The 15911-nt window shown below is 41.7% G+C and overlaps 1 protein-coding gene across 7 annotated transcripts in view; it reads right to left on the bottom strand.

Annotated features, from left to right (window-relative positions):
* The window catches only part of CREBBP (CREB binding protein), a 95298-nt gene that overhangs the window by 36555 nt on the left and 42832 nt on the right, over positions 1 to 15911 (bottom strand). For all 7 annotated transcript variants that reach the window (XM_069029401.1, XM_069029403.1, XM_069029407.1 and 4 more), the window contains 6 exons: positions 10046 to 10295; positions 9322 to 9435; positions 2342 to 2584; positions 1639 to 1738; positions 1019 to 1165; positions 460 to 577 (listed from right to left, as the gene is read on the bottom strand). In XM_069029401.1, the coding sequence (XP_068885502.1) occupies positions 460 to 577; positions 1019 to 1165; positions 1639 to 1738; positions 2342 to 2584; positions 9322 to 9435; positions 10046 to 10295 (972 nt within the window). The remainder of the gene's footprint in view (positions 1 to 459; positions 578 to 1018; positions 1166 to 1638; positions 1739 to 2341; positions 2585 to 9321; positions 9436 to 10045; positions 10296 to 15911) is intronic.

Genomic DNA, 15911 nt, shown 5'->3' with positions numbered 1-15911 from the left:
GCCCAACCATTCCTGGTGCTGCAGAGTAGAGGAGAACTAATTCTATCAGTACAGGTGGAAGGTAGGCAGTAGAACAGCACTGGGTCCTAGAGAAAACCTCCAGTGGTAAAGAGGCCCTAAGAAAATTTTATAACTGCTGCTTATACAGCATTCCAAAAAGGGAGGAAGTCAGTAAGGGAAACATCAAGAACTGCAAGCTGTTCTCCAAGCTTCCTGCATGTCAATCACACTTTCAGGAGGATGCAAGCAGGGATGGATGTGATGGTGTCTAGAGGTGAGGGGGGTGAATTAGCTTGGAGTGACATGAATCACATGGCTTGGGACTACACAAACACTGTCACAGACTGAAAACACGACTTTCCTCATGAAGAGGGCAGTGAAATGATTCTCTGTGGTTTTCTTTACTTCTAAGATCTGTGATGCTAGTGTTCTTTAACATGTTGGAGTGAAGCAACATACCCTACTATTAGCAGATTCATACATGTCTCCTTCCACTTTCCTGGCATAAGCCACCAAGTTCTCCATGCGGCGATCCTTCAGTGCTGCTGGATCAGGAGTGGGGAAGATGGCTTGGACACTGCAAGGATGGAGAAACAATAATAGAAAAAAATCCTCAGAGAAACCCAAAAATCAATACAGCTTTATGATAATCACCCTGGATGTTCCCTTACACACCAGGTATGTAAAAGTATATCAAAATGGTTGAAAAAAAAAAAATTTTACTATTTCACACAAGATTAAAGCAAATCCAATGATGAAAATAAAGTGAGGTTTAACAGTTTGGAGTCTAAATAACTGTTCACCACAGCAGAGCAAATTTACTAGCAATAGAAACTAATTCCACTCCTCAATGAGCATGAAGAACGAACTGAAGAGGAGGGTTAAAGGTAACTCATCCAGAGTGGCCCAGCACCTGAGAACCACTACTGGTAACTTTCTTTTCAGCTTAATAGAAGAACTACTGCATTGAAATTATTTAAAAACATTGAGGAAAAAGGCAGCCTTGGTGAATACTTACAGTTTATGCACTAAATGATTGCGCAGGTCCTGAGTGACATGTTCATGCCATGCTTTCCTTACCCCGGTACTCGAAGGAGGTGCAGCCGTTGGCATTGAGCTGAGGTTTCCAACATTGCCAGAGTTTGTGCCATCATTCATTAGTGGGCTAAAGTAAAAAGAAAAAGGACTGTTAGAGTACCAGAATGCAGAGTTTTGTCGTAGATTTGGTGCCTGAAGTAATCTTTGAGTTGCTGCTTTCACCACTTTTAGCTATTGCATCAAATATTCTCATAAGTGAAATTTTGGCATCAACAAACTGCAACCAACCCCTGAAGCAGCAAAGCTCAGGAGTTTACAAGGCACATTCACAGTGTGAATGGTAAAGAATCACAACTATGAACTTAAAAATACAAATTATTCTTCCTTTGGGACTTCATTTAAAACTATCAAATACTGTGGGGCTCTCAGGAGGCACAAAGCAGCAGCTCTGGAACTGAAACAGGAAAGAAGAGCAGAGCTGTACACGTGACTGACCATCTCCATGCCAATACAATCAGTTTTTAAAGCATGCTCTTTATTTACATTCATAAGCATGTAAATAAATGTTTAATTGAGCAAGAATGAAAATGTGTGCATTACTTATTTGTCCCAAGGGATGTTGGAAGAGCAGTTTCAGAAATTAGACCCGGTTGCTGGTCTGTTGTTATTCCTCCTGCGGGAAGGTTCATCTGGTTGGCTCCTTTGGGACAAAATTAAACATCATTGGTACACAGGTCACAATTTTGACAATAATATGACAAAACTACACTTTACTGACCCACCTGGCTAACAAAAGTAGCAATTTATCAGCTTAAGTATTTTTATAATAATACCTGCTGTACTGCACATACATGGCTATTTAAGTTACTTACAAAAACGAGTCTATTAAAATTTTAAATTCATAAACTCTTAAGATTAGATCAATAAGCTATAAAGAAGGTAATACTAGCAATTAAGATGCAAAAAAAAAAGATAGTATTTGAGATAGAATTGTCTGTTAGAACAGGTAACAATTGTTAAGCCAAAATCCTTCAGCAATTCTGTCTCATCACCGCAGAGAATGAGCTATGGGCTATGTTTTAAAAGAAACTGAAACTCCTGCTATTTGGCAAAAGCACTATATTAAAAACTTTTTAATATTCAAATGTAAATGAACGGCAGTGTATATAAATAGTGTATTTTTAACTCACTAAACAACATGAACAGACAGTCACTACTCTGACCAAACAAAATACCAGACTATACTAAAAATTCAACATCAGTTATTTTAACATTGTGTTTTCTTGGTCTTTTCTGCACCTACCCAGTGCATTAATGGTCCTCATTTGCTGGTGAGCCTGAGGCTGTGCTGGCTGCTGGCCTTGGACCTGGGGCTGCAGCTGTGTTTGGGGCTGGTTGCCATATGGCAGCCCAAGGGCAGCGTAGGCTCGTTGCATGGAGCTGGGGTCAATTGGATTGGGATTACTTAGCGATGGAGTGTTCTGCTGGCCCGTGCCAACAGAACCAATGGAATTCTGGATTCCACCAGCTGGAGACCCTAAAAGGGCTATAGAAAAGAGAAAGGATAAGAGAAAATTAAAACTCGATGAGGATAAGGAGTAAAACCAGTCATGCCAAGAGTCACCAGAACATGCACATATTCTATGGTACAGACATTTTTCTGCCAGAGGACAGAACAACACCCCAGATGCCAAGTGGGAAAACTCAGCCCTTGATTCTACAGGACAGAACCCACCCTGGCTATTAATCCATGCAGTCTAAAGAGAAGTGCTGTAAATTTCAGGCAGATAAGCCCATAATTACTTGTAAGAGATATATAATACAGGCTCCTATACAAGGCTAAATAGGATTTTCATGCTTAGGGACAGTAAACTAAGGGGAAAAAAATTTAATTCCTCTACTTCCCTCTTTCCCATCAATCCCATTTTAGGTCAAAATATTTGGCTCCAGAACAGAGATCCTGAGTTCAGCAGAAACACTGTGTCCTTGGACACAAAGGTAATACTGAAGATCTGTTGGTAGAAATTTTCATTGCGAGCAGTCACCAGATGAATCCTCTGAAGGCCAAACTACCTTAAACCCCAAGTTACTCAGAGCTATGAAAAACCCTGATGAGTTTCAGACTGTACTGGCAAAATCTAAAATAAGTTGAAGAGTCAGAAAGGGGTGCAACCCTGGTCAATAATTTAAATAATGTTTAGATATTCATTAACCTATATGGCTACCACAACCAACCAACCTCTCCCACCATGCAGATGTATGGAAGAGTCATTTGCATTGTAGACAGAAATGGAAACAACAGGGTAAAGTAGTATTTACTTAATCCAGAAGTGAGTAAAATTTTGCTTTCTGGTTCTCATTTTAGCTGCAATTCTAAGTAATACCATATTTCATTGTGAATGACCCATGGAGTACAACCTTCAGCACAAAGACACTGCATTTTGATAACCAAGACTCTGGTAAAAGTAACACTTCCTTCACATTTTCCCTCTCAAGTAATTAAGTACATAATGTGCATTACAAATGTGTGAGCTAAACTTAGCAACAGTAATGGCTCTTAATATAGGCAACAATAACTGTTCTATGGAAATATTAGGAGGGGCACGTGGTTAGATAAAAAAGTCATGAAAACAAGCCTTCTGAGACATTAACAGCATTATCCAGGCTTTCTTAAATCCTTACCCACTATGGAAACTGAATCACTGAAAGAGATACATAAGCTTCCAGCTTCCACCCAAGAGAAAACACACACATTGCACAGTCCAGACTTTTCCCTCTCCAGATGAGAAATCAATTTGATCTCATTTGCCAAAGAACTACTAATAAATATACTCAGATATCTCCCTCTCCTGAATCAGCAGCCCCACAAAAAACCATCCTTTTTTTCCCCAAAGGACAATCCACAGTGTTTTAAAAGCTGGGATTACCATGGAAATTAAGGCTTATGTATACTTACACTCTGTGGACACACTCACAATAACTTTTGAACTCACTGATCACTTCCAAGAGAATTTAAAAACAAAGACAGAAGCTGATTAAGATCCTATCAGCTTAATTAAAAAGAAAAAAAAAGACATATTAAAGAGCAACTATATGAATTCCTCATTGGACTTGCACGTACTACTCTGTAATCACAAAATCTAGGAGAAAGATGCCTCTACACTACTGCAAGCCAAGGAATAGGAACATTAAACAGCACAAAACTTGTGGCACCCTGGAATTCAAAAGGCTTCAGAGGCTGCTGTGACAGCACAGATTGTTTCAGGAGCTAATAGGAATTCCAGCTTGTTAGAGGATGATATTCCACCAGAAAAATTAGGACAAAACACCCCCAATCTGCTTTCAGTGCTGGCTGGAAGTGCAGAGATGGCAGAATGCCCACAGGTGATGCCAATATTGGGAACTAGAGAAAGGCTTCTGGCCATCCCATTGTGGAGAACCCAGCCTTCCACCATCCCTCACATTCTCCTGGGGAAAAGACCACTGATTGTCTGAGACTGCAAGCTTGGCTTTAAGCTCACTTGGAGAAGTCCAGCACCTCCAGCCCACGGCTCTGGGCTGAGCTTTGGCAGCAGATTCAGTTACTACAAAGCGTAAGTTCAGCCCTTGTGTTAGAACAGTTTTAGACTATTTGGCCTCAGCTTTTCCACACTTCACAACTCAATAGGATCCTGTTCTGACTATTTCCCAACATCAGGAATCTGTTTTTGAAGGAGTTTTTCTTGTCTGTTTGTTCACTGGTTTTACATGAAGGCATGACATTATCTGTCAAACAAGAAGATGGAGGCAGAGAGTATTAAATTTCCACTCTGGAGAAACCCAAGTGCAAATGCTGTTCCTTCTGTGACAGATACTGCAGGAAATAAAGTCAACTAAAATAAATACAGCTCTGGAACACACACATTAGGCCACTGCTACGTGAAGCAATGTCTACTGCAATTTACTTTTCTTAACTGATGCTTCAGACATTGAGGAGCCCACGACAGAAGTTACAAGAGTGAAGTGAGCTCTGTAATTCACATTCTAAATGCTGCAAAGACAACTGGCTCTGTGTGTCCCAGTGTTACAGTGTCACTTGTGTTTATGTACTTGGGGAGGGAAGGTTCAAACAAGCACAAGTTAAGCAGCCCCAGAACTTCCTGAGCAGCCCTGGTGACACCCCGATGCCCCAGAAGGCATCAAAACCATCAAACAGCAGCTGACCTGCAGGATTCCTGTCTCAGGTAATGCTGTTTAATGACACTGCACTCATGTATTCTAGGGGGAAACCCCTCCAGCTAATTAAAATTTATTTTAAACACAGATCCCTAATGCTATTTTAAGTATGAATGCCCAGCACTTCTCTAACCTGACCACTCCAGTGCAACATGTTAAACCATTTCTGAGAATTTTAAATTCCTAAACACTAAGGATTAGATCAATAAGCTAGAAAGAAGGTAATACTAACAGTTAAGATGCAAAAAAAAAGTAGCATTTGAGACAGAATTGTCTGTTAGAACAGCTGGCAGTTGTTAAACCAAAATCCTTCAGCAATTCTGTCTCATCACCTCAGACAAAAAGATATGAGCTGGTTTAAATTTAGCCACGCTGGTTTAAATGTTTGATTTTGCTTCCAAATTCTTTAATTGAGATTTGTTCTGTTCTGCATCTCCTCACTCTGCTCATCTCAAAGTGGCTGGAGCAAAATTTGTGCTGGTGCCCTTGACTCACCTCAGCACGAGCTTGTCCTGCACTCAGCATTAGGCAGGTACACGAAGGTAAGGGTACACAATCATTTAATTAAAGGCTGTACTCGAATCAAATCACGGGGTGAAGATTTTATGAAGAACTTGAAGCAGGAAGTGCCAGTTTTAAACTTCACCACCAATGCCATTTTAATTTTTATTTAAGTTAAGCATTAAATCATAAGCCTTCAATACAGCATTGTATCAGTCAGTCAATGGAACTCCTTAATCCACAGGCTAACCATCCATCACGTGCCTCCATGGGATAACTGATGCGTCACCATTATATGATTTCCAGCAATTGAAAAAACAAGAGACATGTTTTTTTTGTAGATCATACAGTTACTGACAGCAAGACTTGAACGAGCTGGATTTCATTTGTTTTCACAGGAAGCAGGCTCCACTGAAGAAGTTGCTGCCTCCTCCTCCTGGACACGTTTCCCCCTGCATGGATGCATTCACTCCTTCCTTCTCTGCAAAGGATTGGTTCCCAAATGCTCTATATCCTGGTCCTCTTCCATTTTCCACCTGTAGTCAATAACCTGCTACCTCAGCCAGCTAGATCCTGGTCCTACTTCCATTTTCCTCATCAGACTCCTACTCTTTCATCCCTGACTTCACATACTCCAGAATTTCTGTCTCCGTCATCTCTAAAATCACAGTTTTAGGCGAAGATTAATTGTCTCAAGTTTAATCTTTCTTAATCCAGCTTTCTCCTTGCTGCATTTTGTTTAACATTTTCCTAAAAGGAAAGTTACAGAGGAGACCAGCTCCAAGTTCACAACTCCACTTTCCTGCCTCAGTCGTCTGAGCGTGGATCCCAGGGGTTCTCCAGCGTCCCCTGGTCCTGGAATGACGCACACCAAGCACTGCATGGGGGTGGCCCAGGACATTACAAATGGGAGCAGATCCAGGAGCTGTGGCACAGCATACCTGCCCAGGCCAGGAATGGAAGAATTAAGGAGCTCAAGGACGTGCACGACAAGATGAATCTTCAAAAAAAAAAATTGATGCAGCTAGGAAATACATCAACAACTGTTTGCAAAATTTTGTAACTCATATTGTGGTGGGCCCAGCAGGGAGCAAGAAGTACTTCCTAACAAAAACAAGCCTTCAACCCCAAAATATTTCAACCAAATTTCAAGCCATTACTTCAAAACACAGGAATCACCTGCTTATTCAAAAGAAAAGCTTCATGTTTTACCATGTGCAAAATAGTATTTGCTTTCCAGTTTCCCCTGCCCCCTCAGAGGTAAATGGGACACACAATAAGAACCATGTGGAACAGAAAGAATTTTAAATTTGTCCCAATATGTCCTTTTAACAAGTCAGGTCACTATCAAGCATTATAGTAAAATATAGTTCAAGACTGCTTTAAAATAAATAAAAAAGGCAATACAAAGGAAACCCGGCACAATGTTCTTTGCAAAAAATCTCAACACTGAAAGACCTGTACAGAAACAGCTCCATGGCAATAACCTAAACCCCAGGACTTTCCAGGACTTGCAGATCCCCAAGGAGGAGGAACAGAAAGCCACAAAAGCACAGGAATGACTGCACATGGAAGTGAGGCACCACACTGCAATGGTTCAGCAGTGCTCAGCTGCAGAATGTTCTAAAAGGTGGGCACCCTTTGAATGAGCTGCTTGAAAGCCCAGCATGGACACACCAGGACTGAAATAACAACAGGAAAACAGGGATGGGCACAGGAAGGAGGGTCACCACACTTCTCATTCCTTTTTCCCTTTCTGAAAGTTCTCTGTATTCTGCCAAATGCAGACTCCCTCCTCCTCCTCCCAATTTAGTAGAAGCTACTATGATTTATTCTCAAAAAAGACAACATTTTCTTCCAGTCTAAAACTAACCCAACTCTGGTTAGTTTTCACCTGAGCAGGCACAACATTTAAAAATGTGCATATTAATGTAAATCATTTCACAAACCTTCCTGAATGCCCAAAAAGGGGTACCTTTTATAATATATGTAAACAAGTACTTTTAGTGTTCTTCTTTCACCTCCCAACAAACCATGAGGTGTTACATATATGACTCAGAGACATAATCCAGGACAAAGAACCCTGCACCACTGGATTATTGATTAACTGAACAGAAGAGGGGGATTTCATATTTATCTCCCTCCATATGCAACAAGAGAGACAAATTCTACACTTATCCACTATAATTCTGTTGCAGTCAGACAATATCCTATTTGATCCCATAGTAAAATTATTTTTAAGGACTGTTTATGTTCAAGTTTTTGTTCTCTTTTGATCAGCTGTATGAACAACAAAACAAATAGTGCACAAACTACTTTTGTACAGCAGCTTGTATTGAAAAATACAATTCTGTTCTGGTAGATGTTGTTAGCACTTTGATAACAACTGTGTAATAAGGATGTTAAGTACAAATGGACCATGTCATATTAAAAAGCAAAGCCTTCAACATTTTTTGAGGGCCAAACTAAACACTTGCAACAAATTACTACTTTCAAAGTACAAAATTTATCTTGTTTATCAAGGAGAAGTTTGGTAAAATAAAAACAAAATCCTGACCTCCAAGTAGCTCTATTGTTACAATTTCTTCAGTTTTGGAGGAGGAAAACCCCTCCTAAAACCATAAAGAGAACATGCTCAATGGATAATTTTGATCGTTTTAGCAGCTACTCTCCCCCCTGCCTTAATCCCACCTAACCTAGGAGCAACTCTCCATCCTCCAAGGTTTACTGGTGCTCCCCCACTGCAGTCTCAGTTTAACTGGAAATCAGCAGAATGCTTCCAATCCAATTCTAATGTACAAGCTTTGCAAGTCCTGCAGCTATTTTCCACTTCTTAACCCTTATTTAAATATACTTAGGCATAACATTACTTAAGGCTTCTAGAACTTTACATTGATGCTGTAAAATGTTCCACCCTGGCATCTTTACAAAGGACTTGATGAGAAGCAAACCTACCAACATAAGTTCAGATTTTCTGTTTCAGAGCAAGAGGGAAGAAGAAATAAACTACAAATGGATTGGCCCCAATGATCAGCAACAGCTCAGCTATTATAAAAACCAGGCATGATTTGCAGAACTTCAGCTAATCTATACCAGTGTTAAATACACTTAATGATTAAGGCACCCAGAGCTTTTTGCATGGGAGAATTGTTTTTTCAAACATTTTTGATTATTTTAAATCATTAGCATGTTGATTTAAGTTGTTTCTAGCAGCAGGAAAAACAATCAAGTAGCTTATCTCCTTCCCAAGTCCCTACCTACATCCAAAACTGCCTCATAACTGGAATCTATTGACCTGCCTCACAATGAAACACCAGCTAGAAGTTACCACACCCTTTAATAAAGATGTGTACTTGAGCTCAGACTTTCCCAATTATTGTGTATTTAAGTAATAAATTGCATTCAATGATCAGAAATGGGAATTCATTGCTGTATTTATCCTTATACAAAATTGTTAACAGCTACTAAGTTTGTTGGGATACTGTCAAGAGTTTATTCTTCCACTGCACACGTGATCAACTTTGGTTTAACAGTTTTACTGGTGCCAGCAGTAAGAGAAGTACTTACGTTGTTGGTTTCTTTTGTCACTGGCATTTTTCAGAGGAAGGCACACGGGACAGTCGTGCCGAGTACAATTCTTCCAGTGGGAGATGATTTGTCTCGAAGATGCACAATGAGCAACTGCAGCAAGGGAAAGCAAGAGTTAAGAGTCACTCCTTGGTTAATTGGTTTTGAATTATTTCATTTTTTAGAGTGACCCTACTCTTTCTCTTTGATAAGCAATACTAAAACCACAAACAGCTGATTTTTTTTGTGATCCACCAGCAACTGAAGGAAACCAGTACTAAAATTTAAGACAAAGACATGGTGGACACTACACCGTCCTTATACAACAGAGATGAAAAGGATGCTTGCAAGGCTACACTGACACCTTCCTACCTCCAAAAGGCAAATATTGCAATACTGTACATACAACTAAACACAATTAAAATGTTTTGTGATCCCAGTGCAAATGAAGGAAACTAGTACTAAAATTTAAGACAAAGACATGGTGGATATCACACTCAGTATAACAAGGAGATGAAGAAGATGCTTGCAAGGCTACACCGGCACCATCCTCCTTGAGGAAGGCAAATATTGCACGCTGTTTTCTGAACTGGCAACTGCAGAGAGATGAGAGCTGGGAGCAGTTTAACCACAGAGCCAGTTCTGGCACTCCCTTGCGCCAGGCACAGGGACCCTCTGGACGAGAAGAGAAAGGCTGGGGACAGAGAGAGCAGAGAGGCCTCACCTTGGCAGGCCTTGCCAGCCTGGCAGTGCGTCATGTGGTTGAGGACGTTCTTCATGGTGCGGCAGTGCGGGAGGGCGCAGGCGCGCACCTCGCCGTTGGCCTGCTCGCGCCGCTGACACTTGTGAGCGTGGAGCAGCAAAACCAGCTGCTGCTGGATCAGTTTGCGCTTCTCGGGGTCTGCTGTGGGCCCAGTGGCCATGGCCTGCGTCGGGACGATTCCCACTTGCTGGACCTGCGTTTGCATCTGGGACTGAGAGAAAAGCGGAGAGTTCAGCATTGTGCCTGTGAGCCGCAGCTCTGATCTTTAATCTTGTACAGTGATTTGAGTATCACAGAACTGTTCACTGAGCTGCAAGGGTTATTGCACCACTCCCTGCAGCATTCTCAAACGTTTCTAATGCTGGAACAACGTGAATGTATTGAAAGGTTCCTCTGTTAAAACACTTACACAAACAAGAGTTTAAATAACGAGCCATTCAAAATACTGTTTATTAGAGAGACCATAATTCCAACAGCAACGAGCTCTTACTACTCTTACACCTCTTACTCAGAGTGGAATTCTTTAAGGTCCCTTCCAACCCACACCAATCTATGATTCTATGAATTCCAGCTTGTTTAGTATTACAATTTCATAATATAGGTTATATTTTCATATTATAGGTTTTATACACTTCAATCCTAGGTTCTTGTCCCTAACAAAAAGAGAAGTCCAATGGGAGAAGACAGTCAAAATTCTATGACTGTCTCCATGCATTACAGCAACAGGTGGAGCTGATTTTCCAAGCCTAAGTTAGTCCTTTGTCTCTCCAAGTGATATTCCTTCCACACAGAAAATTCCCAGGGCAAGTTGTATATAGTTTTCTCCTAGTAAGGGTCACCTAAATATGGGTTGCATTATGGCTACTGAAGAGAATGAGAGTTACCACAGGGTGACACTGGGCTGTATTAGCTTTAAAATCCAATGGTTTACTTCCAGCACCCATTCTTTAGGGACAAACTTCTGCACCAAGGCCTGAGCTCTGCCTGACAGCTGCAAACCCACAGAGATCTTCAGTCTAGGGCACAGCTCGTAACAGTGCAAAAGAGAAACAGCCTCTTTAACATGTCAATTATTCAGCACAGATTAAGTAGCTTTTCTACCTTCCCAGACAAATGTAGAAACCTGATGTTCAAAATTAAACATATCCACAGCTTGCAATGAGCCCCCTAGCAGGAACAGATATGGGACTGAAAAAGTGCTGAAATCCATATGATTTGCAGCCTAAATTAGTCTCATGGGTAAACAAGCAATTGTCCCAAGAATCACTTTGATTATGCACTGTGAAAACAGGTTACCACGGGAAAGCTCACCAAATTCCAAGCTACCTAAGGAAAAGGAGACCTTAAAAACACTTATAAATAGAATATAGGAACATTAGGATGATACTGGGGAGGTAACAGAAGAAATAGTTCAATGCTGTCTGCAGAACTACTGACCAAATCCTGCACACCACATTTAAAGAAAATCAGGTTTAAGTGACAGCATAAACCATTTGTAGCCCACTCTACTTCTGACCTTTGAGAAGGATTCCCCAGGAAATTCCATAGCCCACGAAACCCTAATTTTCTTAGACCAACAAAAGGTTCCCTACACAAGTTCTCCCTATTCCAGCAGCAAGCTTTGTCCCTGCACATCAGGTTTTGGAGCTTGCTTTTCTTCTGGGGAATGAAGCACACAAGATCAAGTAGAAAACACCATGTCTGGTATTTGATGGAGGAAGTGGGGACTCTGCCACTTGATAATGATTATAGTAAGTCTTAGACAAAGAGGAACTGCTGAATCTGTTTGTCTTGGGCTTTCAAGAGAAAGAACAATAAAAGGAATAAGTGGGTGAATGAAGGAAACCCATGAACATCCGCTGCCAGTGCATGCAGCTGAAATTCAGTCTTCCATTTCTCCTGTGAACAAATTCACAGAGCAGAGAGGTTTTGCTGAAACAATTCTTGGGTCACAAATAGGAAACAATTAGTTCAGCTAATCTGCAGAAAAATACAGTGATCATGCCAAAGAAAATCTTGTTGGAAGCGATGCTTTCATCCCAGTCAAAGAATTGTTTCCCAAGCCAAGTCCTCCTTTTGTTACTACCCTTCCAGTTAACAGACACAACTGCAGCTGTATCAGCACAGATGCCCTGACCCAAAAGGGTTTCTTGAAGACTGAGTAATAAAAAAGCAGAACTGCAGAGTATCAGTGGTTTGAAGAACAAAGCAGCCTCAGTCCAGATCAGTGTGTCTGCAGGTAGGCACAAAACCCCTCAGAATATAAGGCTGCTTGTTGCTTCACCTGACTGTTCACAGTGTTCTTGCTGAAACAGGAAGATCAGGCACTTCTGGACCCACAATTAAAATAAATCATTCAGTGGTCAGATAAACAAGGCAAAAAAGAGTTTTGTTTCTCTTGCCACTTGCTCCACCATGAACAGAGCAAACGGATCAGGGGTTGGAAATCTGCTAAAACCTCTAACAGAGATGGGAATGTCAATAATCGATTTTCTAGAAACTGAGTTATACACACTTCTATGGGGTAAGGCAGCTATTAATACCCTTTAAAATTATGGAAAGTCATTTACAGAGGAAGATGGTTCTGCCCTGTCCCTATCCTGAAGGGCAAAACTTCCTGCATGTCTGGGGAGCACAGATGCACAAGTATCTTGTTGTCATGGACTTGGATGGACTCAAAGTTCCCTGGCAGTTTTACTTTACTGAGGTGACCAGCAATCCTCTATGTTTTTATGTACTTATATTCAAAAACACTCAACATTGTCAAGATGGAACACTATGTACATTTTCTCATCAAAATAGGCAGCAATCTTAGCAGCAGTGGCAATCTTACAGCAGGTAAACAATGCAATACAGAACTCTGCCTCAGCTCCGCTCTACAGAGCATTATGTTTTTAAAATACTTTTCTTCTTCTGCAATTTCTGTTTATTTCCATTTTTTTTCCTTCTCCCTGATAGAAGAATGTGACTTTCACTGTATGAGGACAAATCCTGTGTTTAAAAAGAGCTTTTTAGTTCTTTAAGAGAGGTTTGTAATCAACAGCAGATCTTAGTGAGGTTATTAAGAATCCACTGCCACAAATCCCACACATGGGTACATTAAGGTGAAACACCCCCAAACCTCTTCAGTTCCCTTCCAGCCATAGGCCTAAAGTGTGATCTTGAGGGTCCCTTCCAGAGAAGCAATAGCAGGCATAAAGTGGACACACACATGAACTGTAAATCTCAAAGAACTTCTAATGAGCAACATTTCTATCTGATTTAAGTGTTCATAGTGTGGTCAACTCCAGTAATGAGTATCCCAATCCAAAAGATTCAAAGAAGTCCTTCCTGCCCACAGGATTTGCAGGAATGCTCTAATAAGTGCTGAACCAGCTCTGAACAAACCAGGGAGCATCATTCTGTCCCAAAACTGAAGGTGAGCTCAAGCAGCAGCTGTTGGGTGGCATCAAGGCCAAAGGCATTCCCCAGTGCAGACACTCGATGACCAGAGCTTCACTGGGAAAGTGACACAGAACCAGTTTACACTTCTTGCAATTCATGTGGATAGTGGTTTCCCTGGTTCCACCAGTTACTCTCAACAGGCATGGAATGAGCAGCCTGGTCCTATCCAAACAGGAAGGATCCTTCTGACACCAGGAACATCAGGGTCAGCTTTGGCCCCAGAGGCTGGAAGCTCACACAGGCACAAAGGGGCTGAGATGAACACTACAAGCAAAATCATTTTGCATTTGTGCCCCAAAACCCTGCAGTGCTGCATTTCCTCACCCAAGGAGCAGGAGGAATCAGAATCTGAGTCTGAATGGTGGGCAGAAGACTCCACAGGATAGGAAAAAAGGCTTCCTGAACTGGACACAGCCTCAGAAGGCCATCCTGCTGTCTGGTGGGAGATGAGTGATGTCAGCCTATAGCACCGACCTGAGCACAAGCAGTGCTCTAGAAAATGAGAAGAGGTAGGGAGATATTCAGCTCCTGAACACAAAGCCAACATAATCACAGAATTACAGAACCATTTAGGTTGGAAGAGCCCTCTGGATCATCAAGTCCAACCCGTGCCCGATCCCCACCTTGTCACCCAGCCCAGAGCACTGAGTGCCATATCCAGGCTTTCCTTGGACACCTCCAGGGATGGGGACTCCAACACCTCCCTGGGCAGCCGATTCCAATGCTTGACAACCCTTTCTGGGAAGAAATCCTTCCTGATGTCCAACCCAAACCTCCCTTGGAGCAGCTTGAGGCTGTGGTCTTAACATGAAGAATGTTTAGAGCTCAAGATTTATTTCAAAGCTTTGCCACTGACATGGATAAAGGCAGTTTTCATGTCAAGGGTAAACAGGAATATTTTCAACTTCCCACCTCTACCCCTGAGGTTGGCATTGGTGAATGAACCTGCAAGCCCATGACAACCTCAAAGGTGAGAAGACTCCCACGGTCAGGCCACAGAAAGAACCTGAACAGTTGGTCAGTACCCATAGCTTTTAATTGCTAAAGGAATTTTGTTTTAAAACAGCAAAGGTCTCAGTCATATGCCCTTGAGCCTGCTAGGCATCGAGGCTGGATCAGCATCTTTCTTAAGAATACACTTGTGGAGTTTTTATCTCCTCATCTTTCCGATTTGAAGGACCAGCAAATGCCAAGAAACGTACACTGAAGAAGTGTTTCAAAGTAGAAAAAAAGGACAAAATACAGGAAAGTGTAGATAGATTCCAGCTCTCACATATGGAAAATTACCTGAGTAAAATATTGAGGGGGTTATATATCATACATAAACCTCAGTATTTTAGTGGGGGACAAACTAAACTGCGGAATGAGGAACATTAAAAACCCCAAATAACAAATCCCAAATAGAAAAAAAGGATAAAGCACAAATGAGAAGTTTGTAAGGGAAGGAAAGCCATGTTGTCGGAGTGCTGGCTATGGAGCACCTCAGCTGCTGGAATAGAGTAGGACACAGCAATGGATATTCTCCACCACTTATATTTGCATATAGGGGATGGGAGAGTGGAGCACAGGCCAGAGTACTGGGAAAAGATTAATTCCTCTTTGTCAGCTTTTGCCAGCCTGGCACTGTATTTACAGATGATGCAAAAGCAAAAATATTCCATCGTTCAAAGCAATCCACGTCCCCAGGATGAACTCCTGCACTAAGACAAGACAGAGATGCTCTGCTCCCAATAAAACAACGTCCTTTCCCTGGCACTGAACACTATCTGTTGGATTTGTTTCCAGGTCATTAAGATCTTCTCCTTTAGACCATGGCTAAGAAGAGCCTTTTGCCAGCTGTTCACTGCTGTAAATCAGGTGGGATTTTCCTGAGGAAGGGAAAGAGTGAGCTTCCCTATGAATGAGAAACTGAATTTCAGAGTGGAGGTCAGGGCAGGCACAGGGAAGGTGAGCACAGCTGACAACAAGTCCAGCAGAGACTGGGAGAGTGCTGAAGAGAGCAGCAAACAGACACGCAGCATGCTGCCAGTGCAACAGTCACAGACCTTTCCACAGGGAAAGAGGAGAATGGCTGTGCTGCAAGAGAGGAAAAAAATCACAGAAAGGGTCAGAAAACAGGCCTTCCTCCCTGGAAAGGCACAAGAGTTAAGTGATTCTCCATAAAGCCTTTTCTTTCTGGTCTCTAGAACAAAATACCAGTTATCTATTTTAAGTAGCTACAGTTCTACTTGCTCTAATTAAACCTGGCCTCCCAGTTTAAAAGCTTTCTTCCTCTCCCTCCGAGGTCTGCAGCAAGGCACACCTGAGACATCCTCACCCCCCAGTTACTTCTTCTGTCTTCTGATCAAAATCTGTTATTACAGAAATCCATAGGACATAAAAA

The sequence above is a fragment of the Aphelocoma coerulescens genome, chromosome 14, assembly GCF_041296385.1.
Source record: "Aphelocoma coerulescens isolate FSJ_1873_10779 chromosome 14, UR_Acoe_1.0, whole genome shotgun sequence".
Lineage (NCBI taxonomy): Eukaryota > Metazoa > Chordata > Aves > Passeriformes > Corvidae > Aphelocoma > Aphelocoma coerulescens.
Note: the sequence above shows the minus strand (reverse complement) of the source record. Positions and strands in the feature narration are given on the sequence as shown.